This window comes from Hyperolius riggenbachi, chromosome 1 (genome assembly GCF_040937935.1).
Source record: "Hyperolius riggenbachi isolate aHypRig1 chromosome 1, aHypRig1.pri, whole genome shotgun sequence".
Taxonomy (NCBI): domain Eukaryota; kingdom Metazoa; phylum Chordata; class Amphibia; order Anura; family Hyperoliidae; genus Hyperolius; species Hyperolius riggenbachi.
Genome location: NC_090646.1, coordinates 489208946 through 489233471, shown reverse-complemented (window position 1 = coordinate 489233471; position 24526 = coordinate 489208946). Strand labels below are relative to the sequence as shown.

Here is a 24526-nt window from a genome sequence, read left to right as displayed (position 1 = left end):
ACTACACACGACACTACAGTGTCATTTTAACGCCTAACTTTATAGTAAGGAACAATGCAGAATACATTCTTGCACTACCTAAAAATCATCAGTAATAACAACTAAAGATGTCGCGAACATAGAATTTTCCGTTCGCGAACGCAAAGTACTGCAAATGTTTGCGAACAGGGGAATCTGGCGAACCGCCATAGACTTCAATAGGCAGTGGAACTTTAAAACCTACAAAGATGGTTTCTGGCCACAAAAGTGATGAAAAAGTTGTTTCAAGGGGTCTAACACCTGGACAGGGGCATGGCGCAGGGGGACCCATGCCAAAAGTTCCACTAAAACTTACGGAGTTGACGCAAAGTCGGAGTAAAGGGCAGAAATCACATTATGCGCATAGGCAAACGCAGGGGGGGATTACAGCTGCCCAGAATCCCCCCTCAGACCAGGGCCGGTGCAGTGTCTGGGGACAGGCACAAGTTGAGACACCAGAATATCTGCAGGTATCCTGCAGCTCACAGCACGGCTCCCTTTCTTTCCCTGCAACAGTTGACTTTGGATGTAGCCACAGCGTGTGTACAGAGCATGGAGCAGCAGTCTGTGTACAGAGCATGGAGCAACAGTGTGTGTACAGAGCATGGAGCAGCAGTGTGTGTACAGAGCATGGAGCAGCTCTGGGGAACTTAACAGAGTCCCATATGAGCAAAGCCCTGTGCCCTGCTGTGTGATGTTTCACTTTCCGCCTTCATTACCAATGTCAACTATCTACATTATTATCTGTATCCAAACTGCTCCTGATCGATCCCGTTGTCGGTCAGTCAGACGGGAAATTGCATTATGTGTACCCAGCATGATTATTACCTATTATCCTACCATATTATTATACTGTATTGTGCAGGAATCCCCTCTTGAAAATCCTGGGTTTGCCCCTGATCTCAGCTCTGGGTGTCAGTGGGCTGTGGTGTGTCTCACATCAGAATACAGTGAAATAATAATGCACTGGAGTGGTTCTGTGCCTGCAACTTAATGAGGCAGCAGCAGTAGTGTGCACACAGCTCTGGGTGTCAGTGGGCTGTGGAGTGTCATACACAAAAAAAGCACAGGAGACCAATGTACTAGCCCTCAAATGGGCTGTTTGGGATGCTGTGAAGTGAGGAACAAGAACACAGGCCTAGCTAATGCTTTCCCTACCTATCTGCAGCAAGTCTGACCCTGCTCTCAATGAGGGCCCGTTTCCACTAGAGCGAATCTGCATGCGTTTTCTGCATGCAGATTCCCATAACCAATACAAGTGGATGGGGCTGTTTCCACTTGTCAGGAATTCTGTGCGGTCTGCTGTGCACAAAAAATCTGCACGGCAGAGCCATCAGAATTCGCATGCCGCACACCCACACGCGAATCGCCGGTAATGTAATGTGATAGGAAAACCGCAAACATTTTAGTCTTGCGGTTTTCCCGGCGTTTCCGCGTGCGTTTCTGCGTGAAAACCCATGTCAATGCTTTCCGGCATTGACATGGTTAAAATCGCATAGCGTAAACCGTGAGCGATTCCGCGTGAAAATCCGCATGGAAACGCAAATTAATCCGCACCCGCATGTGGATTCGTTGTTGTGTTTTCCACGATGAAATCACAACGCGCAAGTGGAAACGGACCCTGACAGTCAGCAGCCAGCAGAGAATGAATCCAATATGGCCACCGCAACTGCTTTCTGATGGGGGGGTGGAGGGTCCAGGAAGGGTGCTAGCTGATTGGCTGCCATGTGTCTGCTGACTGTGAGTTAAGGGGTCAAAGTTTAGCTCAATGATAATGTATAGGGGGCGAACTGAACACGCCAAATGTCCGCTGTTCGTGGCGAATGCGAGCAGCGGATGTTTGCAGAATACTGCTCACCGGCGAACAGTTCGGGCCATCTCTAATAACAACCACATCAAATTTTAACTTTTACACATCACCCTATAAACAGCTGACTAAAGTTGCACATTAACGTTACAATATTTTTATTTGTGAGATGAATAGTGATTGGAAGGTAATGTGGTGACTTCACCCGAAGTCACCACATTGCTGGAGTCGCCACGGAAGGGGCCAGGAGGGTGCTCGCAAGCTATGGTGGGCTGGAGGAACCCCCAGGTAAGTCCAGTTTTCTTTTTTTTGCCACCGTTCAGGGTCCCTGAGTGCTAGGAGGCTGAACTAGCGAAATTAAACACAATTTTTGCTAATTGCCATTAGGTACACTATGCCTGATAGGTTTTGTCAAATAAAACACTTAGGGCCTATTTCCACTACACGTAGATTGGATGCAGAATGGATGCAGAAAAACTGACTCCAATGAATGCCTATGAGAAAATCTGCATCAGAAAAATTGCGTTTAGTGGAAACAGGCCCATAGGCATTCATTGGAGTCAGTTTTTCTGCATCTATTCTGCATCCAATCTGCGTGTAGTGGAAACAGGCCCTAATAACCCATATACCATGGAGTTAGCACAGCGGCAGCTGCTAATTAGTGGCTGCTACTGCTACAATGGTGGCTGATAACCTATAGGTGAGCAAAGGGGGGGGGGGGGGGGGTAGAGCACCGCAGCTACAGCCTGCGGGCCGCATGGAATTAACTGCTGTAGAGAGCTTTGGGGCCCCAGAAAAGGCCACGCAGGCCGCATGTGGCCGCTGAGCCGGACTTTGGAAATGCCTGTTCTAGAGCATACTTTGACAACCAAGAAATGTTTCTATTTTCTTTCATTTAAGGAGCCCATCTCATATATTGAGCTGCTCGGTGGGAATAACAGCATCTCTCTGTCTTGGGCTCAGCAAGATGGCCGGCTCTCATGAAATGATTTTGGTTGGAAGGTTCCTTTGTGGAATTGCAGTGGGTGAGTACCCCACAGTAGTGCATTACGACATATTATAAATGTGCATCAGCTTGGATTCAAATGTATGGTACCACACTTTTAGTTTCAAACACTTTTATTTTTGGAAGGACTCCCAACCACTTTAACTTTTAACTTGAAAGGATCAGACTATCAAAATCAAGTGATTGAGTGATTCTAATACAAAAATGAAGGTTACAGATTGATTCAGTCAAAACAAATACATTTGGTCAGATATAATAAAAAATATTTGTAATTATCGGTATGTCAGAAAATGAGTCCACTCTAATTGTAACAGATTTAAAGAGAGTCTGAAGCCAGAATAAAAATGGCTTTTTAGCATATATTCAGCAGGGGCATGTTTGCCCCCTGCTAAAACGTCGCTATCCTGCGGCATAACGAGGCGTCTTTACCCCCCAAATCCCCCCTGCTACCTCCGGAAAGCGTTTCCGTGTGAGGCAGAGCTATGAGCTGCAGCCCTGCCTCACACGCGTCTATCAGCGGCGGATCTCCGCCTCTCCCCCGCCCCTCTCAGTCTGCCTTTGCTGAGAGGGGCGGGGGAGAGGCGGAGATCCGTCGCTGACAGACGCGTGTGAGGCAGGGCTGCAGCTCATAGCTCTGCCTCACACGGAAGTGTTCCCCGGAGGTAGCAGGGGGGAATTGGGGGGTTAAAACCCCTTGTTATGCTGCGGGATAGCAGTGTTTTAGCAGGGGCAAACATGCCCGTGCAGAATATAAGCTGAAAAGCCATTTTTATTCTGGCTTCAGACTCTCTTTAAATTCTTTTATTATAGAGCAATGCGACTGTTATCCTGGTTAGACTTGTGTTGCTAGGTTAACAGGCAGGACTTCCCTGCCGTTAGTAGTGAGATAGTAAGCTTTATGCTGGTTAATTGTAAATGTCTACAACTTCATTCCTTTTTTGTTCTCTGATTTTAAAAACCTGTTTACCACTTTTATAATGCCATATTAATAGATGGCCAATCAGGATTTGTTAGCAGTAAAAAGGGATATGATGAGGGTAGCAATCTGTGGCAATATGATATTATGTTGTATAACACAAAGCAAATTGTTCTGCACTCTTCCTTATGGTGTTCGCCACAATGAAAGAGGCAAACACCATTTAAGATGCCTTGATAGATAATTTCCAACATGTCCAATCTCCCGCCCGATCGTTTCGCTGCTCGATTCCGGATTGAAGTGAATGAAAAAAGATAAGAAAAATGAGCGGAAGATAAGAGAATTGACTGCAGGATCGAGCGGCGAAACGATCGAGTGGAAGAATGGAGTGGCAGAATCGACCCGTGTATTCCCAGCATTATTTAGATATTTGCAAATACTCTTATTTGCCCTCCCCTAGCCTAACTGATTAGAAACAGCAGGAAAATGTCTTCTGGTCTTACGATTTCAACCTGGTAAATCTGTAGCATGGCTTGTTTTGAAATGAACTGAAAAAAAAAGAAATATGTGTTGATTCAAAAACTGAATTTACTTCTTTCTGGTTCTAATGATAAAACATCTCTTATGAATTAACTCTTGCATTCTCATCTTTCCTATGTACCATTTTGGTTCTTAGTATGCAAAAAGCAAGGTTAGAAAGTCATTTTAAATTTAATTGATCCTGGACAACAGATTTTATCATGTAAATAAGGTTAGAAAAAGTGAGTTTTGGGCATCGGGACTTTTGTCAAAGAAAGGGCATTGGTCACTTTAAGAAGAAACTTTAGTATAAATAGTTTAAGGATCATAAATATTCTCTTTCCAATATTGCCAGGCTTGGGAATAAACATTTATATGCAATACCTTGGAGAGTCTGCACCAAGGAAACTTCGAGGGGTCACCAATACCACAGTCGCTTTGTTCGTAACTATAGGGAAGCTTTTCGCTCAAGTTGTTGGACTCAGGTAAGATTTAAGTGATATTTAAGGGTTACTTAACACAATATCATATATCATCAATAATATATATATATATATATATATATATATATGTATATATATATATACATATATATATATATATATATATATATATATACACATACAGGTCCTTCTCAAAAAATTAGCATATTGTGATAAAGTTCATTATTTTCTGTAATGTACTGATAAACATTGGACTTTCATATATTTTAGATTCATTACACTCAACTGAAGTAGTTCAAGTCTTTAATTGTTTTAATATTGATGATTTTGGCATACAGCTCATGAAAACCCAAATTTCCTATCTCAAAAAATTAGCATATTTCATCCGACCAATAAAAGAAAAGTGTTTTTAAAACAAAAAAAAGTCAACCTTCAAATAATTATGTTCAGTTATGCACTCAATACTTGGTCGGGAATCCTTTTGCAGAAATCACTGCTTCAATGCGGCGTGGCATGGAGGCAATCAGCCTGTGGCACTGCTCAGGTGTTATGAAGGCCCAGGATGCTTCGATAGCGGCCTTAAGCTCATACAGAGTGTTGGGTCTTGCGTCTCTCAACTTTCTCTTCACAATATCCCACAGATTCTCTATGGGGCTCAGGTCAGGAGAGTTGGCAGGCCAATTGAGCACAGTAATACCATGGTCAGTAAATCATTTACCAGTGGTTTTGGCACTGTGAGCAGGTGCCAGGTCATGCTGAAAAATGAAATCTTCATCTCCATAAAGCTTTTCAGCAGATGGAAGCATGAACCCACTTTTGAACCAGAAACAGCGGCAGAAGCGCCTGACCTGGGCTACAGAAAAGCAGCACTGGACTGTTGCTCAGTGGTCCAAAGTACTTTTTTCGGATGAAAGCAACTTTTACATGTTATTCGGAAATCAAGGTGCCAGAGTCTGGAGGAAGACTGGGGAGAGGGAAATGCCAAAATGCCTGAAGTCCAGTGTCAATAACCCACAGTCAGTGATGGTCTGGGGTGCCATGTCAGCTGCTGGTGTTGGTCCACTGTATTTTATCAAGGGCAGGGTCAATGCAGCTAGCTATCAGGAGATTTTGGAGCACTTCATGCTTACATCTGCTGAAAAGCTTTATGGAGATGAAGATTTCATTTTTCAGCACGACCTGGCACCTGCTCACAGTGCCAAAACAACTGGTAAATGGTTTACTGACCATGGTATTACTGTGCTCAATTGGCCTGCCAACTCTCCTGACCTGAACCCCATAAAGAATCTGTGGGATATTATGAAGATAAAGTTGAGAGACGCAAGACCCAACACTCTGGATGAGCTTAAGGCTACTATCGAAGCATCCTGGGCCTCCATAACACCTGAGCAGTGCCACAGGCTGATTGCCTCCATGCCACACCGCATTGAAGCAGTCATTTTTGCAAAAGGATTCCCGACCAAGTATTGAGTGCATAACTGAACATAATTATTTGAAGGTTGACTTTTTTTGTTTTAAAAACACTTTTCTTTTATTGGTCGGATGAAATATGCTAATTTTTTGAGATAGGAAATTTGGGTTTTCACGAGCTGTATGCCAAAATCATCAATATTAAAACAATAAAAGGCTTGAACTACTTCAGTTGTGTGTATTTGAATCTAAATCAGTACATTACAGAAAATAATGAATTTTAGCACAATATGCTAATTTTTGGAGAAGATCCTGTATATATATATATGTACCTTCAGTTAAAAACTTGGGCTATGATCCTAAGTAAGCATTAAAGCGGACCTCTAGTGTAAAAATAAAACCCACATGATCAGCAGAGGCAGCAGAGTTATAATAGAGTAGTAGGGAAAAATGTCTAAGGACCGAACACCTGTGCCAGAAAATACAGGTTTTGTTGGTTATCCACGCTCCCTTTTTGAAAAACTGCCATGGCAGTTTTTTGATTTTTCAAAGACTGCTAAGAGAGGAAAGGTGAAGAGAGAAGTAGTGCAGTGCCAGCCACAGTATGTTGCATTCAAGAACTACCACAATGATCCTTGCTGCTTAATGAAGTAGTCATCTGTTGCTGCATTTAGTAAAAGGAAACAGTGGCGTAACAATAGTCTCCGTGACCCCCGCAATCTCAGGGTGCCCGGTGTTATAGGGGCTCAGTTCCTCCTCCCTCCCCCTTTAGTGCACTGTTCCTCTCGCCCCCTCTAGTGCAGAGTAGTGCAGGGAGTGGAGCACTGTTAAATTTACAGTCCACGCTGTCTCTGGTCTCCTCTTCTTGCCAAAAGCCCCATGCTGACATCCTCTAACTCCCTATGCATGATATGATCAGGAGCCGGAGGAGGTCAGCATAGAATGTAGGGCTCCCAGCAAGAAGAGGAAACCAGAGACAGCTCTCTCTCTCTCGCTCCCTGTGATAGTCTGCATTGGGTGGGGGAGGGGATAGTAATCGTCTGGCCCCCACTGGGGGAGTTGTGTGCAGTGGGTACCTGAATAATATTGCTGGCGGGCCCGGGGCACTGACGTTACACCCCTGATGGGTATAAGTAGTAAGTAGCATTCTGGCTCTTTTTCACTTTAAAATTTACAGACAATTGGCCTCAATTCAGTAAGATCCGTGCTGGTGATAATAAGGCAAGAGAAAACTTACCACCACAAATCAATGGTATTTTCAGTGTTAATTCACTAATGAAGCTTGCCTTATAAAGGTGTAGAGATTTCACAGTGAGAGAGTTAACTTATCATTTCTGTCCTTAAAGAGGAAGTGTCGTGAAAATCTTAAAATTTAAAACACGTACAAATAGGTAGTACATTTCTCCCAGAGTAAAATGAGCCATAAATTACTTTTCTCCTATGTTGCTGTCACTTACAGTAGGTAGTAGAAATCTGACATTACCGACAGGTTTTGGGCTAGTCCATCTCTCCATAGGGGATTCTCAACATGGCCTTTATTCTTTATAAAGACATTCCCTGAAAAAGATTTACATAAAGATGCTGGCCAGCCTCCCTGCTTGCTGTACACTATTTTGGAAGTTGGAGGGAGCAACTGCCATTCACTAAGTGCTTTTAAAAATAAAGAAAACCCTGAGATCCCCTCTATGAGAAGATGGGCTAGTCCAAAATCTGTCAGTAATGTCAGATTTCTACTACTTACTGTAAGTGACAGCAACATAGGAGAAAAGTAATTTATGGCTCATTTTACTCCGGAAGAAATGTACTTCTTATTTGTATTTATTTTAAATTTTAAGATTTTCATGACCGTGCCTAAGTTACCTCCTCTGTAGCTATTTTCTTTAACTTTAGAATTCAGTAGTTATTTTAACCATTTTAGCCTTTTGGACATTGCACTTATGTCCAAAAGGCTGCTGCCACGCTGCCGCGTGCTCCCGCGGCCAATCGCCCGCACGCTCCCATGCCGCCATCCATTAGACCAGAGATCAATGAATGGGAAGCTGCGCTCTTTCTGATCCATATAAAAAAAATCACGTCCTCCTTCCGAGCACTCTCACTTACAGGATGGAATTTAAAAAAATGACTGTGGCGATCTTGTGGCCAAATAGTAAAACTACATGTACATACACTTTTTTTACACAAACACAATACATTACATTTAAAATTAACTGTTCACCTCCTACACCCAAAAAATAGTCAAATAAAATTTTTAACTAAAAAATAAAAAAAAATACAATTTAAAAAAAAAAAAACATAGTCACCTAAGGGTCTGAACTTTTTTAATATGCATGTCAAAAGGGTATATTACCAATGTTTTTTTTAAATGATAAGTTTGTAACTAGTGATGGGCGCAAAACTGAAAAAATGCACCTTTATTTCCAAATAAAATATTGGCGCCATACATTGTGATAGGGACGTAATTTAAATGGTGTTATAACTGGGACAAATGGGAAAATAAAATATGTGGGTTTTAATTATGGTAGCATGTATTATTTTAAAGCTATAATGGCCGAAAACTAAGAAATAATGATTTTTTTCCATTCTTTTTCTTAATATTCCTGTTAAAATGTACCACCCAAAAAAAGCCTTATTGGTGGCGGAAAAAAATAAGATATAGATCAATTCATTGTGATAATTAGTGATAAAGTTATTGGCGAATGAATGGGAGGTGAAAATTGCTCAGATGCATAAGGTGAAAAACGACTGAAGGCTGGAGTGGTTAAAGGGACTCCGAGCACCTCTCATGGGCATGCCTTTAAGACTCCGACCAGTACTGCAAAGTATTAACCTTTCTGGCGGTCTATTAAAACCGCCAAGGGGCAGCGCAGCACTTTGAACATTTTTTTTTTAATCATGTAGCTAGCCTAGCGCTAGCTACATGATAGCCGCTGTGCAGTGGCATCCCCCCACCCCTTCCGATCGCCTCTGGCGATCAGAGCAAACAGGAAATCGCGTTCAGAACGGGATTTCCTGTTTGGCTTCCCCCAACGCCATGTGACGATCGGGTTGACGTCACCGACGTCGTGACGTCAGAGGGAGTCCCGATCCACCCCACAGCGCTGCGCACAGGGTCTGGGGGGGGGGCCCTCTAACGCGGCGGGTAGCGGCGAATCGGCAGTGGCGATCGAGTTATGCACGCAGCTAGCAAAGTGCTAGCTGCGTGCAAAAAAAAAGTGTACAAATCGGCCCAACAGGGCCTGAGCAATCCTCCGCGGCGGCTTTACGGCCAGGGAGGTTAAAGATGCATACCTTTCTGTAGCTTGCACTCTCCTCTTTCATTTGTTTCCTGAATCGCCGTTCTACACCTAATATTTTTCGTTCAATTTAAAAATCGCAGCTGCCATCTTGGCTATGTTATAACTTCCGGGTCACCCCTGTCTTCTCTGTTAGAGAAAAGCATCACTGAATGAAGCAGGAAGCGGAAGTGACACACATGGCCATTGCAAGAGGCTCCTCCAGAGGGGTCATAGCATGACTTTGGTTTGGTCTGGTTTAAAGGCATGCCCATGAGAGGTGCTCGGAGTCCCTATAAGGGTTGAAACACTATCTTTAGAGAGCTCTCCTTAACTTAAAGACAGAAGAGTTAACTTTAGGTTTGCCTGAGGTAAAATGTTTCCTGAATACTACATGCCTTATCACCATAGTGATAACTCTAGAAAGGTTATTAAAGACAGACAGGAGATAAGCTTAGTGAATTGAGGCCTATGTCCTGCTTATTCTGTAACACCTGGAGAAATGTAAAGTTAATGTCTGGCCTAATTAAACTGTCCCTATAGTGTGTCTCCTTCGAAGTGTCGATTCAAAGTGTCATCCTCTTCAGGCAAGCATACTCTCCTACCTATGACACTTCGGCCACTGACCACTATTTCTACCACCTCATACACAGCTTCCCTTTACCTACTGTCCTATCTCATAAACCTTAAGGCCTTGTTCAGACTATACACGCTGCCGTGCGCATTTTGGCAGCGCGTATATTGTGCGACATGCAAGAATGGTAGAAGGGCATAGACAGCCCTTCTACCGTTCCCATCATATGCGCTGCGCATGCATTTTTGGGAATCGCAGCGCAAATCCCATTCACTGCAGTGAATAGGATCTGCAGCGCATAGTAGCGCAGATGGCGTGCGATCGTACGTGTTGCATTCAGATCACACAGCCATCTGCGCTAAATGATGTGAACGAGGCCTTAAGCCCCATCTACACCATGGGACATTGCAGCGATCCGGCGGCTCGATTAGCCGCCGGATCGCCTCTTCCGCGTGCCCGCCGCGCGTGCACCACATTCGATTCCCCGCTCGTGCCTGCTCGTCCCCGCCGGCGCCGCTTATCTCCCGCACGATTCCCTGCCATTGTCCCCTCGCGGGGATCGAGCAGGGAATTGGCGGTGCGGAGATCCGTCCTGATCTTATCATCGCGGCCGCATCTACTCGTGTAGATGCGGCTTTAGACTGTAAGGCCTTTTGGCCAGGTTTCTCTTCCCCCTTTGTCACACAATGCTGTGTAATGGGTGTTTATACCTCCCACCCCTGTGTGAAAATATGTAGTTAATTTGTTCACTGCATCAGCTGTAATCCACTCTTGTCTTGTATTAACTGTTGTATTTGTTTATTTTGTATTGTAATACCGTGTATGCTTCTGTAAAGTGCCATGGAAGATGCTGCCACTATAGAAATCAGTAATAATAGTGAGAGGGGTGTGGGGCTGACATATTTTTTCTCTTTTAATCAATGGTAGTTGCCTGGTTGTTCTGCTGATATTTCTGGCTCTAGTACTGTGTGAATACTGTACATGAAACAGACATACAGCCAGCATGGTCAACGTTTAAAGGACTTCTGATGCGGGAAATATTAAACAGATTTTACTCACCTGGGGCTTCTTCCAACCCCTGCCAGCAGTCTCTGTCCCTCGCAGCAGCCCCGATCCACCGCGTTGTCCCGCTAGCAAGGCCGGCTCTTCTGTGTACTTGTCAGATGACATGGACGCGTAGGTACGAATGCCTGTGCAGGCGAAAAAGCCAACCCCGTCGGCAGCCAGCGAGACAACGCGGAGGACCGGGGCTGCAACGAGGGACTGAGACTGCTGCTAGGAGTCGAAAGAAGCCCCAGGGGAGTAAAATCGGTGTAATATTTCTCGCATCAGAAGTCCTTTATAGAGACACTGAAGCGAAAAAAAATATGATATAATGAATTGTATGTGTAGTACGGATAATTACTAGAACAGTAGCAAGGAAAATATTCTCATATTTATATGTTCAGTGATATAGTTTTTTTTTATAACATTGCATCATTCTCTAATATTTGCAGTTGACACACTACTCAGCATGCTAAAGGATTTTACAGAACAGGCTAGCAAACTTTTGACCTGTCCTCTGCAGAGAAAAATAAAATACAGTGACTGACACTTGAGATATAAAGCTTCAGAAGACAGAGCTCTCTGCGACTTTGAAAGTCGTGGAGCTCAATGGCTCTTTTGCATAGATAACAACTGGAGTTTCTTAACTCTTCCTGTACTGGAAACAATATTAGACTTGTGTCTCTGCTCCTAATGTTTTATCTCTTAGCTATCATTACATCATAATTTTTTTTCCGCTACAGTGGCTCTTTAAGGGATCCATTAATTGTGCAGTTTTAAGTGAATGATTGTATTTTTGATCAGGTAACTTGCCATTGCAGACACGCATGGTTTTGTGCATGTGTTGCCATGAACTTGTTTTGAATACATAAGGCCTTCTGTGATATTTATGTGACCTATTGTTACTGTAGTTTGAAATATCTTTTTGATTCTGCATACTTTGATTTGGAGAGTTCCTGTTACTATTTGTTGCAGGGAGGTCCTGGGGACAGAAGCACTGTGGCCCTTGATGTTGTCCCTCTGTGGACTCACTGATCTCCTGCAGCTGATAGTGATGCGTTTTTATCCAGAGACCCCTCTACACCTTCTGTTAGTGAAGGGAGACCAGGAGCGTTGCATGAAAGGTAACATCTATCAAAATAAATACAATAATATATAGCAAAAGCCCAGATGCCATTACAAGTGACCAAAATACAATTTAATTTAATTCAATTTTACTTTGTAAAAGATCTCTCAAACATCGATACTCTGAACTTAAAATTTCACATGCTACAGCCGATGTGAAAAATACAAATCTTAAGTATTATTGAGCTTAGAGAAAAAAATCTATCTTTTTAAAGTTTTTAAACATTACATAAAACTATGAGATAGCTAAAAGTCATTTTAGGAATAAGAGCATAAATAGACAATTTTAATCTCAATGGTTTATCTTCACTTAAAGAGAAACTCTGACCAAGAATTGAACTTTATTCCACTCAGTAGCTGATACCCCCTTTACATGAGAAATCTATTGCTTTTCACAAACAGACCATCAGTCACACAGACTGATATTGTGGGGAAACCCCTCCCACAAGAAACTCCGAGGACCTGAGGTACTCTTGGCAAGTTGGCAGCTTCCTGTCTGTGAACCTTGTTACATTGTGGGAAATAGCTGTTTACAGCTGTCTCCAACTGCCAAAACAGTTAGCAGCAGCTACATAAACTGCCCACAGTAAAAATGTCACCATGTAATAAATGTCAGAATGTAAATCGGGTAGAGGAAAGATTTTACAGTGGGCAAACACTGACTAAATCATTTATACATAATTATTGTAAAAATGAAGTACTTTTTTATTACATTATTTTCACTGGAGTTCCTCTTTAAGATTAACATTAAGGGGCCCAAATGGGTCTCAATGATCAACTATGATTACTGCTTAGATTGATACCCTCCTCCTCTGAATCCAGCACAACATAAAATCAGACCTACAGTATATCTGAAATGTATTTTATAATGCCTGAGACCCATTAGGAGTATTTTTGCTGCACTTGCCAATTGCCGGTGATCTACAAAGCGCTACACTAATGAATCCCTATTGGGGTGGTCCCACTAGCAGTGTTGTGATCGCAAAAAATCGCTTGCATTTCAAATTAGTCCAGGATTAGTATGTGTGCGATAGTCTATTTTACTCACAGGGACACATACTACATGGTTTGTAATCCATTTAAGTTGAGCCAATAAGTGAAAAAGTCAGGCTGCTCCTGTGTGAATTGCCAATAAGTAAAAAAATGATAAATGCTTGCAACCCCGCCCTGAGATGCTGCAGGAAATGGTTGGTATTGAGCAATGTACCTTATCGTAATATTGAGTATCCCTGTATAATTCTGATAGTAGGTAACCTTTATGCTGGGAATACACGGTTCGTTTTGAAGCTGATTAGATGGTTCTATAGATAATTTCCGACATGTCCGATCTCCCTTTCGATTCTTTTGCCTCTCGATTTCTGATAGAAGTGAATGGAAAAAGATAAGAAAAACGAGCGGAAGATAAGAATCGGGAGCTGAATCGAGAGCTGAAATCGAAAGGCAAAAATGATCGAGAGCAGAAACGCACGGCAGAAACAAACCGTGTATTCCCAGCATTAGGCCAGAGTCATACTTAGCAGAATCGCATACGTTTTCCAGTGTGTTCTATGGGGAAAACTCATGCAATTCTGCTAAGTCCCTGTTTACACTTAATCAGTTGGTACGCATTTTTTTTCTTCTCCATAGCATTGCATTATGAAAAAAAATTCAGTTAAAATGCGTATAGTGTGAACTGTACCATAGAAAAACATGGGCATTACTTTGAAAATCAGTTGTCCTTTCAGTTATAACTGAGAGCAACTGATTAAGTGTAAACGGGGCCTAAGTGTGACCCTGGCCTTAATGATATTTTACTATGACCTAACCTAACCTTATTCTCATGCAAGCCCTCCTTCTCAGTGCCCAGCCCTAAGGACTCCCCCCCCCCCCCCCCCAGCTGATTCCTAACCCTAAGGACCCTCCCGCTTAAGCCTAAACCTAAACACTACACCACCGAAGCCTAAACGTAAGAACCCGCTGCCAATGTGTAAACCTAAGAAGATCCCCGCCTGCTGATGTCTAACCCGATTTATCAATAACTGGTTATTTATCTGTTTGCAGCCACAGTTTTCATAGCAGCTGGCTCCAGCACCCACTACTTTAAGTGCTGCTATGTGGAGCATAAACTGACACATAGCAGATTTCATTGCATTGCGTTACCCTTTCTGCATGCAGGGTAACCCAAAAGCAATAAAAGTCTATGGGGCCTAGCACATTTACCCCATTGCGCCACGTTGCGCCGGAGGTGTCCGATTCACCGCCATCCATCGCAAAGCCAACAGCTTTGTTGAAAATTATTCTTTTCAATGGAAAAGCAGAGTGCTATGCACAATTTTTTTAAATCAGTTTATCATATCTTTAAGTCAATGATTTACTTATGCTTACAAATATGATCTTAATGTTTTCCTGTCTTCCCTTTTCTCAGCTATGAATAGGTTTTGGGGACATGGAGACCATCAGCTAGAGCTAGATTTCATACGCACAGAGCAGGAGATGCTAAAGAATTCAAAGCACCTCAGTGTTATTGAGCTTGTGAAGGAGCGATCCATGCGCTGGCAGTTGATTGTGGCGGTCGTCATCATAGTAACCATTCAGTTCTCAGGCATCAATGCAGTTGAGTAACGTCTTCACATGTTGAACACACGTATACACTGGATAAATTGTTCTATAATAGATCACAGGGATAAGAACACTGGAGAACATACGTGATCATACAAACCTGGACTGATGTATTACAAATGGTTTGCTTTTAGGTGGCAAGTGTTTGTGCACTTTCAGGGGTACCTCTAGTCATTTTGTCACTCCAGGCGAGAAAACCTGTGGTACCCCCCCCCCCCCCAAGCCCCTCACCCCCCCAGGAAAATAATCATAATGCAGCATCGTTTCACCAGAAAATAATCATAATGCGGCAGTGTTTCATCAGAAAATAATAGTAATTATTGTAATTCAGAATCGTAATTCACCAGAAAATAATCGTAATGTGGCAGTGTTTCACCAAAAAATACACTTATTGCAGCAGCAGTTCACCGGAAAATATTCGTAAAGTGGCAGTGTTTCACCAGAAAATACACTTATTGCAGCAGCATTTCACCAGAAATTAATCATAGGGCAGCAGCGTTTCACCAGAAAATAATCGTAATGGGGCCGCTTTGTCAGAAAATAATCGTAATGTGGAAGCGTTTCACCAGAAAATACACGTAATCCGAGCAGAGGGAAAGAGTAGAGGGGAGAGGCAGCATAAGATGTAAGAGGGGGGTAGAGGAACAGAGAGGGGGAGGGATAGACAGCATAAGATGGAAGAGGGTGCAGAGAAACAGAGGGGAGAGGCAGAGACAGCATAAGATGGAAGAGAGTGCAGAGGAACAGAGAGGGGTAGAGACAGCATAAGATGGAAGAGGGGGCAGAGGAACAGAGAGGGGAGAGGGAGAGACAGCACAGCACTAAAGCCCAGGTTTACAGCTTTACCAGCCTACAGCCTAACCAGCTTTCAAAGAAAACTCTAGTATCAAAAGAGCAGGGCACATTCTAGCAGTTATAACAGTACTGGGAGTCTGCACACAGGACAGGAAGTGTACTTAGCAGCCTGCCTGCATACCTTCTCTTCTGCCTGTACATGCAGCTTATCATCTCTGGACTGGAGCAGAAACTTCCCTTCTCCCGGGCTGTGTTGCTGTCTTGTGCGGGGACGGGGCTCCAACACGGACACATCACATTCTTCTCTCTGTGACTGCATCTGTCCCCTGGCTGTCTCGCTCCAGTGTCTGTGTGCAGCCAGTGACACAGGTAGGGGGTCAGACTGTCGGGGGCATAAGCTGGCTGGCCGCTGGCTCCTGGTTTGACTGGCGTGGGGCAGAGTTAAAGACTGGGCCACACGAGGTAAACACTTTACCTGTGTGGCTACTGAGAAGAAGGGACACGGCTTTAAAGAGACTCCGTAACAAAAATTGCATCCTGTTTTTTATCATCCTACAAGTTCCAAAAGCTATTCTAATCTGTTCTGGCTTACTGCAGCATTTTCTGCTATCACCATCTCTGTAATAAATCAACTTATCTCTCTCTTGTCAGACTTGTCAGGCCTGTGTCTGGAAGGCTGCCAAGTTCTTCAGTGTTGTGGTTCTGTGATGCATCTCCCCCATCCAGGCCCCTCTCTGCACACTGCCTGTGTATTATTTAGATTAGAGCAGCTTCTCTCTTCTCTCTTATCTTTTACAAGCTGGATAAATCCTCCTCTGAGCTGGCTGGGCTTTCACATACAGAGGAATTACATACAGGCAGAGCTGTCTGCACTCTGCAGGAAGAAACAGCCTGACACTTCAGTGGAAGATAGCTGCAGGGGGAAAGAAACACACAAATGATCTCTTGAGATTCAAAAGGAAGGCTGTATACAGCCTGCTTGTGTATGGATGTATTTTTCTATGTGTGGACATACTGTACATCAATCTACTTCCTGTTTTGGTGGCCATTTTGTTTGTTTATAAACAAACTTTTTAAAACTGTTTTTAACCACTTTTAATGTGGCGAGGAGCGGCAAAATTGTGACAGAGGGTAATAGGAGATGTCACCTAACGCACTGGTATGTTTACTTTTGTGCGATTTTAACAATACAGATTCTCTTTAAAGAAGGAGCCTGGCAGAGAAGAGCAGTATTGATTGCTCTATTGGCTGGGGAGAAGTGGAGGTTGAGGCACTGCTGAGCACATGGTAGCGTGCCGAGCACCGGGGACTGAGTCGGGAGATAATATAATATATAAAAAAAAAAAAACCATGGTCACGGTAGCAGCGGCGGGGGAATACACCTCATGGCGCCTCACCACCTCATGGCGCCCCAGGCAACCGCCTATACTTGCCTGGTGGGTGAGACGCCCCTGTGCACTTTGATTGGGTCATGTAAGAACATAGTGAGGATGGCTAAATAGGTTAGTAAATTGGCATCTGTGCATACTCCGGCTTTTAGGAATTTTCTATAAATAAATCTTGGTAGTGATCTAGACTGTTTTCCAGCTCAGGAGAACATTTGTAAGTCAACCATTATATGTGTACGATTTAAAGGAAACAAGAAACAGATATCTTAAATAGAAGTATACGCAGAAATAGATTGTGACCTTCAAAAGGCAGTTCAGCTATTGCAAGTGCTACACACATAGGGCTTGATTCACTAAACCGTGATAACTCATATCACGGGCGTGCTACCATTTTGGGGTTTGCGAAAATTCACGATTGTGCATGAAAACACAAAAAAGCATGCAAAACACGAAATTGCACGCGAAAACGCTACTGCGTCCGTGATATGAGCTATCACGGTTCAGTGAAACAAGCTCATAATGTGGCCTTTCTGGCCTTGATCTGTACAGCCAGATAATGTAGCTGACTATGCTTAGATTATAGATTATAGACTGTTTTTTCTTGCACTGAGCACTTGTATCATTTTATCACCCCTGATGAAACCCCTTCTCTGGGGTGAAACATGTAGGGTCACGGCATTAGTTCTTGGCAATTTTAGTGTGTTTAGAAATTGTAGACTATGTATTTAACTTCTTTAGATTTTAGGACATGAATTTTACTTCCTAATTCTCCCTCCTGTACATTCCAGGAGGGATAAGTGTTCCAGTGTTCTGTCGGAATAATACACGTCATGTAGTGCGTTTACAGGGTAATGTGGGCGTTTACAGTGGCAGTGAGACATACTTTCATTGTACTGTGTGCCTCACTGTATGGTTGCATCACATTACCGTGATGCAACTCTTCGCTGTATTACGTTGCGATTACATAACAATCACATCGCAATGCAATGCCCATGGTGTGAATGAAGCTTTAAAGGGAACCTGTACTGAGTAAAATTATTTTAAATAAACACATGAGGTAACTTCAAATGAACATTACATAGTTACCTTGCCATCAGTTCCTCTCAGAAGCTCACCATTTTCTTCTGACAATAATCCCTTCCAGTTCTGACAACATTTTGTCAGAACTGAAATATATCAGTTGCTGCTAGTTATAGATCAATTGCTGTCAGTTATAGCTGAGAGGAGAACTGATGTGTCCATGTTTCCCCATGGCTCAAGTGGGCGATGTTACAGTTTAACTGTGTGCTGACCAGAAAGCTGTTATGGAGTAATGGCCATTTTCAAAATGGAGGACAGAGAATTCCATTGATCACAGTGTGCAAACAGGATGCAGGAAAGGAGAAAGTTTTGATAAGTAGACTACACAGGAGGTAAGTATGACTTGTGCATGTTTATTTTGACTTTTAATTTTCCTGATAAGTATAAAAGATCAATAAACTACTATGCTTTAGCTTACCAACTTAATAACTGGCAGATCACGTGTTATTACTGTTTAAGAAAAGGTTTCTAAATGAATCAGCAACCTGGGACCGCATTTTATTCAAAAGGTGTATGCTACTAATTGACAACATTTTGCAATCCTCTCTTGGGTCAAATCAACTAGTGTTGATGTGATTGCAGTTGCATGCACACACCTACAGCAAGAATTTAGCTTTTATAAGCCCAGGACCGTTTGCATTATGGAAAACATTTCTTACAACAGGTGTGACATATACATACAGTAACTGTCATTGCAGAGCTGTACTACCTGCTGTCACCAATTACACCTCGCATGTTATATAGCTTTTGTCTGCAAACGCAGCTGGGTTCCAGTCCGTGTAGGATTTATTTCCAAATGATCACAATTGTTTTGGTTTTAGGTTGAATACAAGGCAGTTTAAACTGAATGCTTTTTTTCTTTTATATTCAATAAAATAGTTTACCCTAGGGAGGAACTTGAATTTTTTCCAAAGTCATTTTCACATTAAAATTTGCAATTTTGCCTGACTCAGGGGCGTAGCAATAGCCCCTGCAAATGATGCAGGCGCAGGGCAGTTTTCAGGGGCAGAAGGTGTCAAATATCTGATCGATATCTGCTTAAAATGATTACCAACTCAGTAAAGGACCAGCCTTTAAAGCGTCATAACCAAAATTAGACAGAAGTGGGTGCGTGCTCACTATAAACAGAATATTTATAGGTTAACAGTTTTACCTCTGAAAGAAATACGCAACACTCAGCTGTTGAATTTTATAAAATTATCTTGTTATTAAAAAATTGATAAAGCTTATATACAGGAATATACATCTCTCCAGTTGTTGTCAATCATTCAAAAATACATTTTCATCCAAAAATACATTTTCAAAGTTCCTTTAGTTAAACCAGTCCATTTCAATATAGCAAATATTCTGCTGTAGCTTTTATCCTTCATCGATAATTGTTGTCTCGAGATTGAACAGTGTATGTTACACACAATATAGCTTTATTCTTAAAAGATGATTTATGAAGTTCTATTCTTATATGAAGAACTTAAAGTAGATACATCTTAATCCATCAAAGCTTGATAATTGTTTCTAAGCTTGCAATTGCGTTTGAATAATAAAACTTATAGCACAGAAAAAAGTTATCTAAAACTCAAAAAACTGCTGAAGTTTAAAAAGACAAGTCTTTAACTATAGACTAATTGTCAAAGAATTCACCAAGAATAATTGCATATTACCTCTCTTGGGTTTCAGAATCACGTCTGTGAGAAGGATAAACGTCGGCCTAGGATGTTTCAGTCAGCTAGGGCATCAGGCAATGAATAAATATACAGCCTGAAAACTCTCTTTTTATAGAGAATTTCTCCCAAGAAATGATATAAGGGACTTTCCAAACTATGACTTAATTGTTTATAACATCTCTATAAATACAGGTATGATTTCATTTTTATTTTTAGATCGAGTTCTATAGAGGCCCCTTGTGGTTAATAAGTGTTAGTAGCAGGCACAAGAGATGCCCCCTATGGTTATAAGTGGTAGTAGCCAACACAAGGCTTATGGCCTAACTGTTTTTATACAATCTAAAATAAAGTGTATATTATTGATCAGCTTATTAGATATGCGTGAACACTATGTGATTAACCTCTTGCGTATAAAATAGACTTAGCTAAACAGTGTATATCTTGACCTAGATGGTTAAACTTACTAACACAACAATATTGCATAACGTGAACATCTCTTCAATACTATCTCATTCTTAACCTTGTAGGAATAAACAGCTCACTTCCAATAATAACACTGTAGCTTACACTATCTAATTCTGATTTCTGCTCATACTCACGAGTCTTGAAATTCACTCAATTTATCTGCAAACCATTTAACTTTTGTATACGATTTGGGCAAGGGGGATGATCATTTCTCTGCATTAATATGAGATTCTGACAAAGGGGGGGGGGCAACGCAGGACAGGGGGCAGTGGCCACACATCGGCGGGGAGGGGGCTAACTCCCCCCCTCTCTCACCTCGGGCCCCCCCTACAGCTCTCCTGGCTCCCCCTCCAGACATGATGGCAGTGGGCGGGGAACTCACCTCTGACTTCTGCGTTCCAGGGGGCGACAGAGCCCTGTGTCTTCTGTGTCTCTGGAGCCGCTGACTCTACTTCCTGTCAGTGGTGTTGGAGACATACCAGACACATGCACGCAGGTGGGGGGCCCATCCAAAGTTTCAGAGGGGGGCCAGGCCCATCCAAAGTTTCACAGGGGGGTCCAGTGATTTCCAGTTACGCCACTGGCCTGATTTTAAATTATTGCTAAAATATTACTGAATGTTAGCACGATACCCATTTTCATGAATATAAGAGCTCTCCTGAAAATGTGTGTGTCATGCCCTTCGTTTTTTCATGCCCATATATTTTCACAAATATTCTTATTTGTGCAAAAAGAACAGATTTTTTGAAAAAAATTTTTATGGCGTAACAAATATAGCCATATGCACTTAACACTATTAACTAAAGTGACTTTATCTTTCAACTGAGGTAAAGGAATAACCAGACATTTATATGTGGATAGTATTTACTTTTCACATAGATTATGTTAGACTAGCCACTTGTTCCGTTTCAGGGGCGTAACTAGAGGGGAGTAGCCTCTGCGATCCCAGGAAGGGGGGGGGGGCAGAGCTCTAGGGGGCCCAAATTACTAACCTTCCCGTCCTCCAATACAGGGGACTTTACTTCTGATGAGGTGTTTTTGTGGCTACACTTGTTATAGGTGTGGAGAACATAATTGCCACACTTGCCTTATGACCCTTACTACATGAACCACCAGGCTGCAAAGGGCACCTAGGGGAGGCAAGGGAAGGGGTGGGGGCCTCAGGAATTGTAGTTACCCCACTGGCCGTTTCATATTAACTGGTGCAAGGTGTATTGAGTGCCTGCTGCCGTCCTCTCCAGTACTGCAGCCCCGCGCATGCGCACTACGATGGCACACTGAGACCTGGAAACAGAAAACAGTGAACTTATGAAGTAGGATGACATAAATCTGAGCACCATGAAATACTTGGTGAAAAAAAACATCCATTTGAATCTGCCTTGTGTTCCTGTAGTTGTACTATGACCTTCACGAATAAAAACCTTCACAAATGATATCTGTCCACCTTTTCAGATTTTATTTTATGCAAGAAACGTGTTTGTCACTGCTGGACTGCCGCTTGAGAAGATCCCCTATATTTCTATGGGAATGGGAAGCTTTGAAACTCTGGCTGTCATGCTTTGTGTGAGTAATTGTAAGGAAAGCTATAGTTCATGCAAAAGGAAAACCTCCACGCCCAATGCAAATTATATAATATTTAGTTGTGCCATAAGCCATTCTAGTGACATTTACTGAAAGGTAGGGATGCTCATTCGGATTCCGCGGAAATGCAATTTCCGCATTTCTGCATCGGAATGCGGAAATCTGTAATACAAGTGCGGTAGGCGGATTTCAGCGGATTTCCTCCGGAAATCGCGGAAATTTCTGCTGACTTTAACATCAATTTTCTCAAAAACGATAAGGTCGTTTTGAAAACTTTTTTTTTTCATCTTGTTCACAAGATTCTGTTTAATAAACCCTGAAAATTTGGTGTTTTGCCAATACTTTGTCACCTTTTTTGCATATTAAACTATAGTGCCAGACCTTTGTTTCTCTTGCATTGCTATATACATTACCCAGCCTCTATCCAGCGATCGCGCAGCCTTTCCGGTACAGCTCCGCTCTTGTCTATGGAAGGATCGGGACTGCTCATGACGTCATGATGTTGGTGACGTCATGCACAGTACGATCCTCCCTATAGAGAACAGTGGAGCTGTGCGGAGAGGCTGTGGCTGGATAGAGGCTAGGTAATGTATATAGCGGCTGGATCGGGTGCAATTGGTGGGGTAGGGGTACCTATACTAGCTAGCCTAGTACTAGCTAACATTTAGATCAGCCACCAAACCTAATAGATTAATCCTGGGGGACTCCTGAGGCAGCAAACCTTCTTGAACGGCATGCCCGACAGGTTAACTAAAGCCTCATATGCATATACAAGGCATGTCTCCAAGTGGCATGTCCCATTTTGAGTTATTTTCTTGGTAGCCATAGGGGTTTACTTGTGATACAGGAGGTGAGGCATTTGTGATTTTCCTTCCACATAATATTGTATTGTGGTCATTTGCTAAGGATAGCATTTGTTTTAGATGTTTTTATAATGTTTATACAGAATGTTCAATAAAGCTTTGTTATACTCATAACTGGTGGTGCAGCATTTATGCAGGATTGCTTCTTGCTACTTTTTCCATGAAATTCTTTCCTTGGTCCTGCGGCTAGCACACTGTGCATGTACAAATTTAGATATTTGGAGTGCGGACACAGACATTTTTCTTCGCATGTCTCCAAGTGGAGATCGGGAACTGATCCCTCAGGCGCCATTGCAGGGCAGACACTGTAAAGATGCATTGCTAGCCTGCAGCTTAGGGACGTGTTCTGTTGTTATGTAGGGGGAGAAGGCCAAACATAGATGCATGGGAGTGACGTTATGCAGTTGTCAGGTTGGGTGGGGAGAACAATACTCTCAGCCAGTGATAACCGAATCGATGCTTTTGCTGATCACTGGTCGAGTCATCAGGGGATGCTGTACACATGTTAGATTCTCGGCAGTGGCGGTCATTATTGGCTGCCTCGGAACAGTTGCATCTAGCGCATGTACGAAGCTCAAGGCAAAATAACAGTCAGATGTCACTGGGATATTGCAGACATTTACATACTGTAGTTAACGCATGATAAAATGCATTGATTTGCATATGATAAAATGTGTGACTGTGGTTGGACAACCTATTATTGAATTTTTAATTTTCATTTAATAAAAAGAAACCAAAAAAAAAGAAAAGAAAGTGACAGCTGTTTGTTTCCCCACAGGGTGTGCTGATAGATCATTTTAGAAGAAAAGTTATGTTGCTAGGAAGCTATGGACTCATGGCAACCATGCTAGCACTTCTCACAGTCTCCTTGTTCTATCAGGTAAAGGGACACCTTATCTAGTGTGCACAAGGACCACCTTTTATTATGAAAATGCATTACACATAGTGGAATGGCTAAATGACACCAATTTATTTGTTCTTCTAGGGATTGACTAATTGGATGCCGTACTGTAGTGCAGTATTCATATTTTTGTTCATCTTTTTCTTTGGTATCGGTCCAGGTAGTGTATATATTGTTTTATCTCCAGAACAACCAGACACCATCCTATATGCAATCTCCACTCTACTAACACTGTTCTCCTTTCTTCCTCTCTGGTCACCTCTTCTCACTCCCACTTACAAGACTTCTCTCGATCCTCTCCCCTCCTCTGGAACACCCTTCCTCAACACATCCATCACTCACCCACACTTACTCTTTTTAGGCGCAACCTAAAAACTCACCTCTTCAGGGAAGCATACGCTCTCTCCTAGGACACCCTGGTAACTGACCACCATTTTACCATCCCTTACACAGCTTCCCCTCTCCTATTGTCCTAAACCTTAACCCTTTAGACGGTAAGGCAGATTGGTCAGGGCTCTCTTCCCTTTTGTCTCTTAATGCTGTCTGATGTGTGTGCATATCTTCCACCATTATGTGAAAATCTGTTACTGATTTGTCCACTGCATAAGCTGTAATCTACCATTGTCTTGTACTGTTAACTGTATTGTTTATATTGTATTGTTATACCTTGTATTCTGCTGTACAGTTCCATGGAAGATGCTGGTGCTATAAAAATCAATAATAGTTATTCATTTACCAAAAAATATACATGCATAATTATTGTTATTATTACTACAATTTTACCATTTATTATGTACTTTCATGAAACACTTATATAACCAATTAATATTGTGTTTTCTTCACAGGGACTCTCACAGTGGTTATAATAATGGAGGTTTGCAGTCACTCCACTCGACCTGCTGTGTTAGTCATCATTTCCAGCTTGAACTGGGCAGGTCTTTATATAGTTGGGATGGGTTTTCCATACATAGAGGTATAGTGAAATATAATAGCAGTACTTCAAAATATTGTTACCTAGTAACTATAGTTATTGTATGCATGGAAAGGAACTAGTCCATTG

General features: G+C 42.3%; 1 protein-coding gene across 4 annotated transcripts in view; it reads left to right on the top strand.

Moving 5' to 3' along the window:
- The window catches only part of LOC137522521 (solute carrier family 2, facilitated glucose transporter member 9-like), a 75445-nt gene that overhangs the window by 40947 nt on the left and 9972 nt on the right, over window positions 1-24526 (top strand). For all 4 annotated transcript variants that reach the window (XM_068242613.1, XM_068242604.1, XM_068242595.1 and 1 more), the window contains 8 exons: window positions 2726-2850; window positions 4622-4751; window positions 11985-12133; window positions 14539-14726; window positions 21574-21684; window positions 23344-23445; window positions 23551-23626; window positions 24312-24439. In XM_068242613.1, the coding sequence (XP_068098714.1) occupies window positions 2726-2850; window positions 4622-4751; window positions 11985-12133; window positions 14539-14726; window positions 21574-21684; window positions 23344-23445; window positions 23551-23626; window positions 24312-24439 (1009 nt within the window). The remainder of the gene's footprint in view (window positions 1-2725; window positions 2851-4621; window positions 4752-11984; window positions 12134-14538; window positions 14727-21573; window positions 21685-23343; window positions 23446-23550; window positions 23627-24311; window positions 24440-24526) is intronic.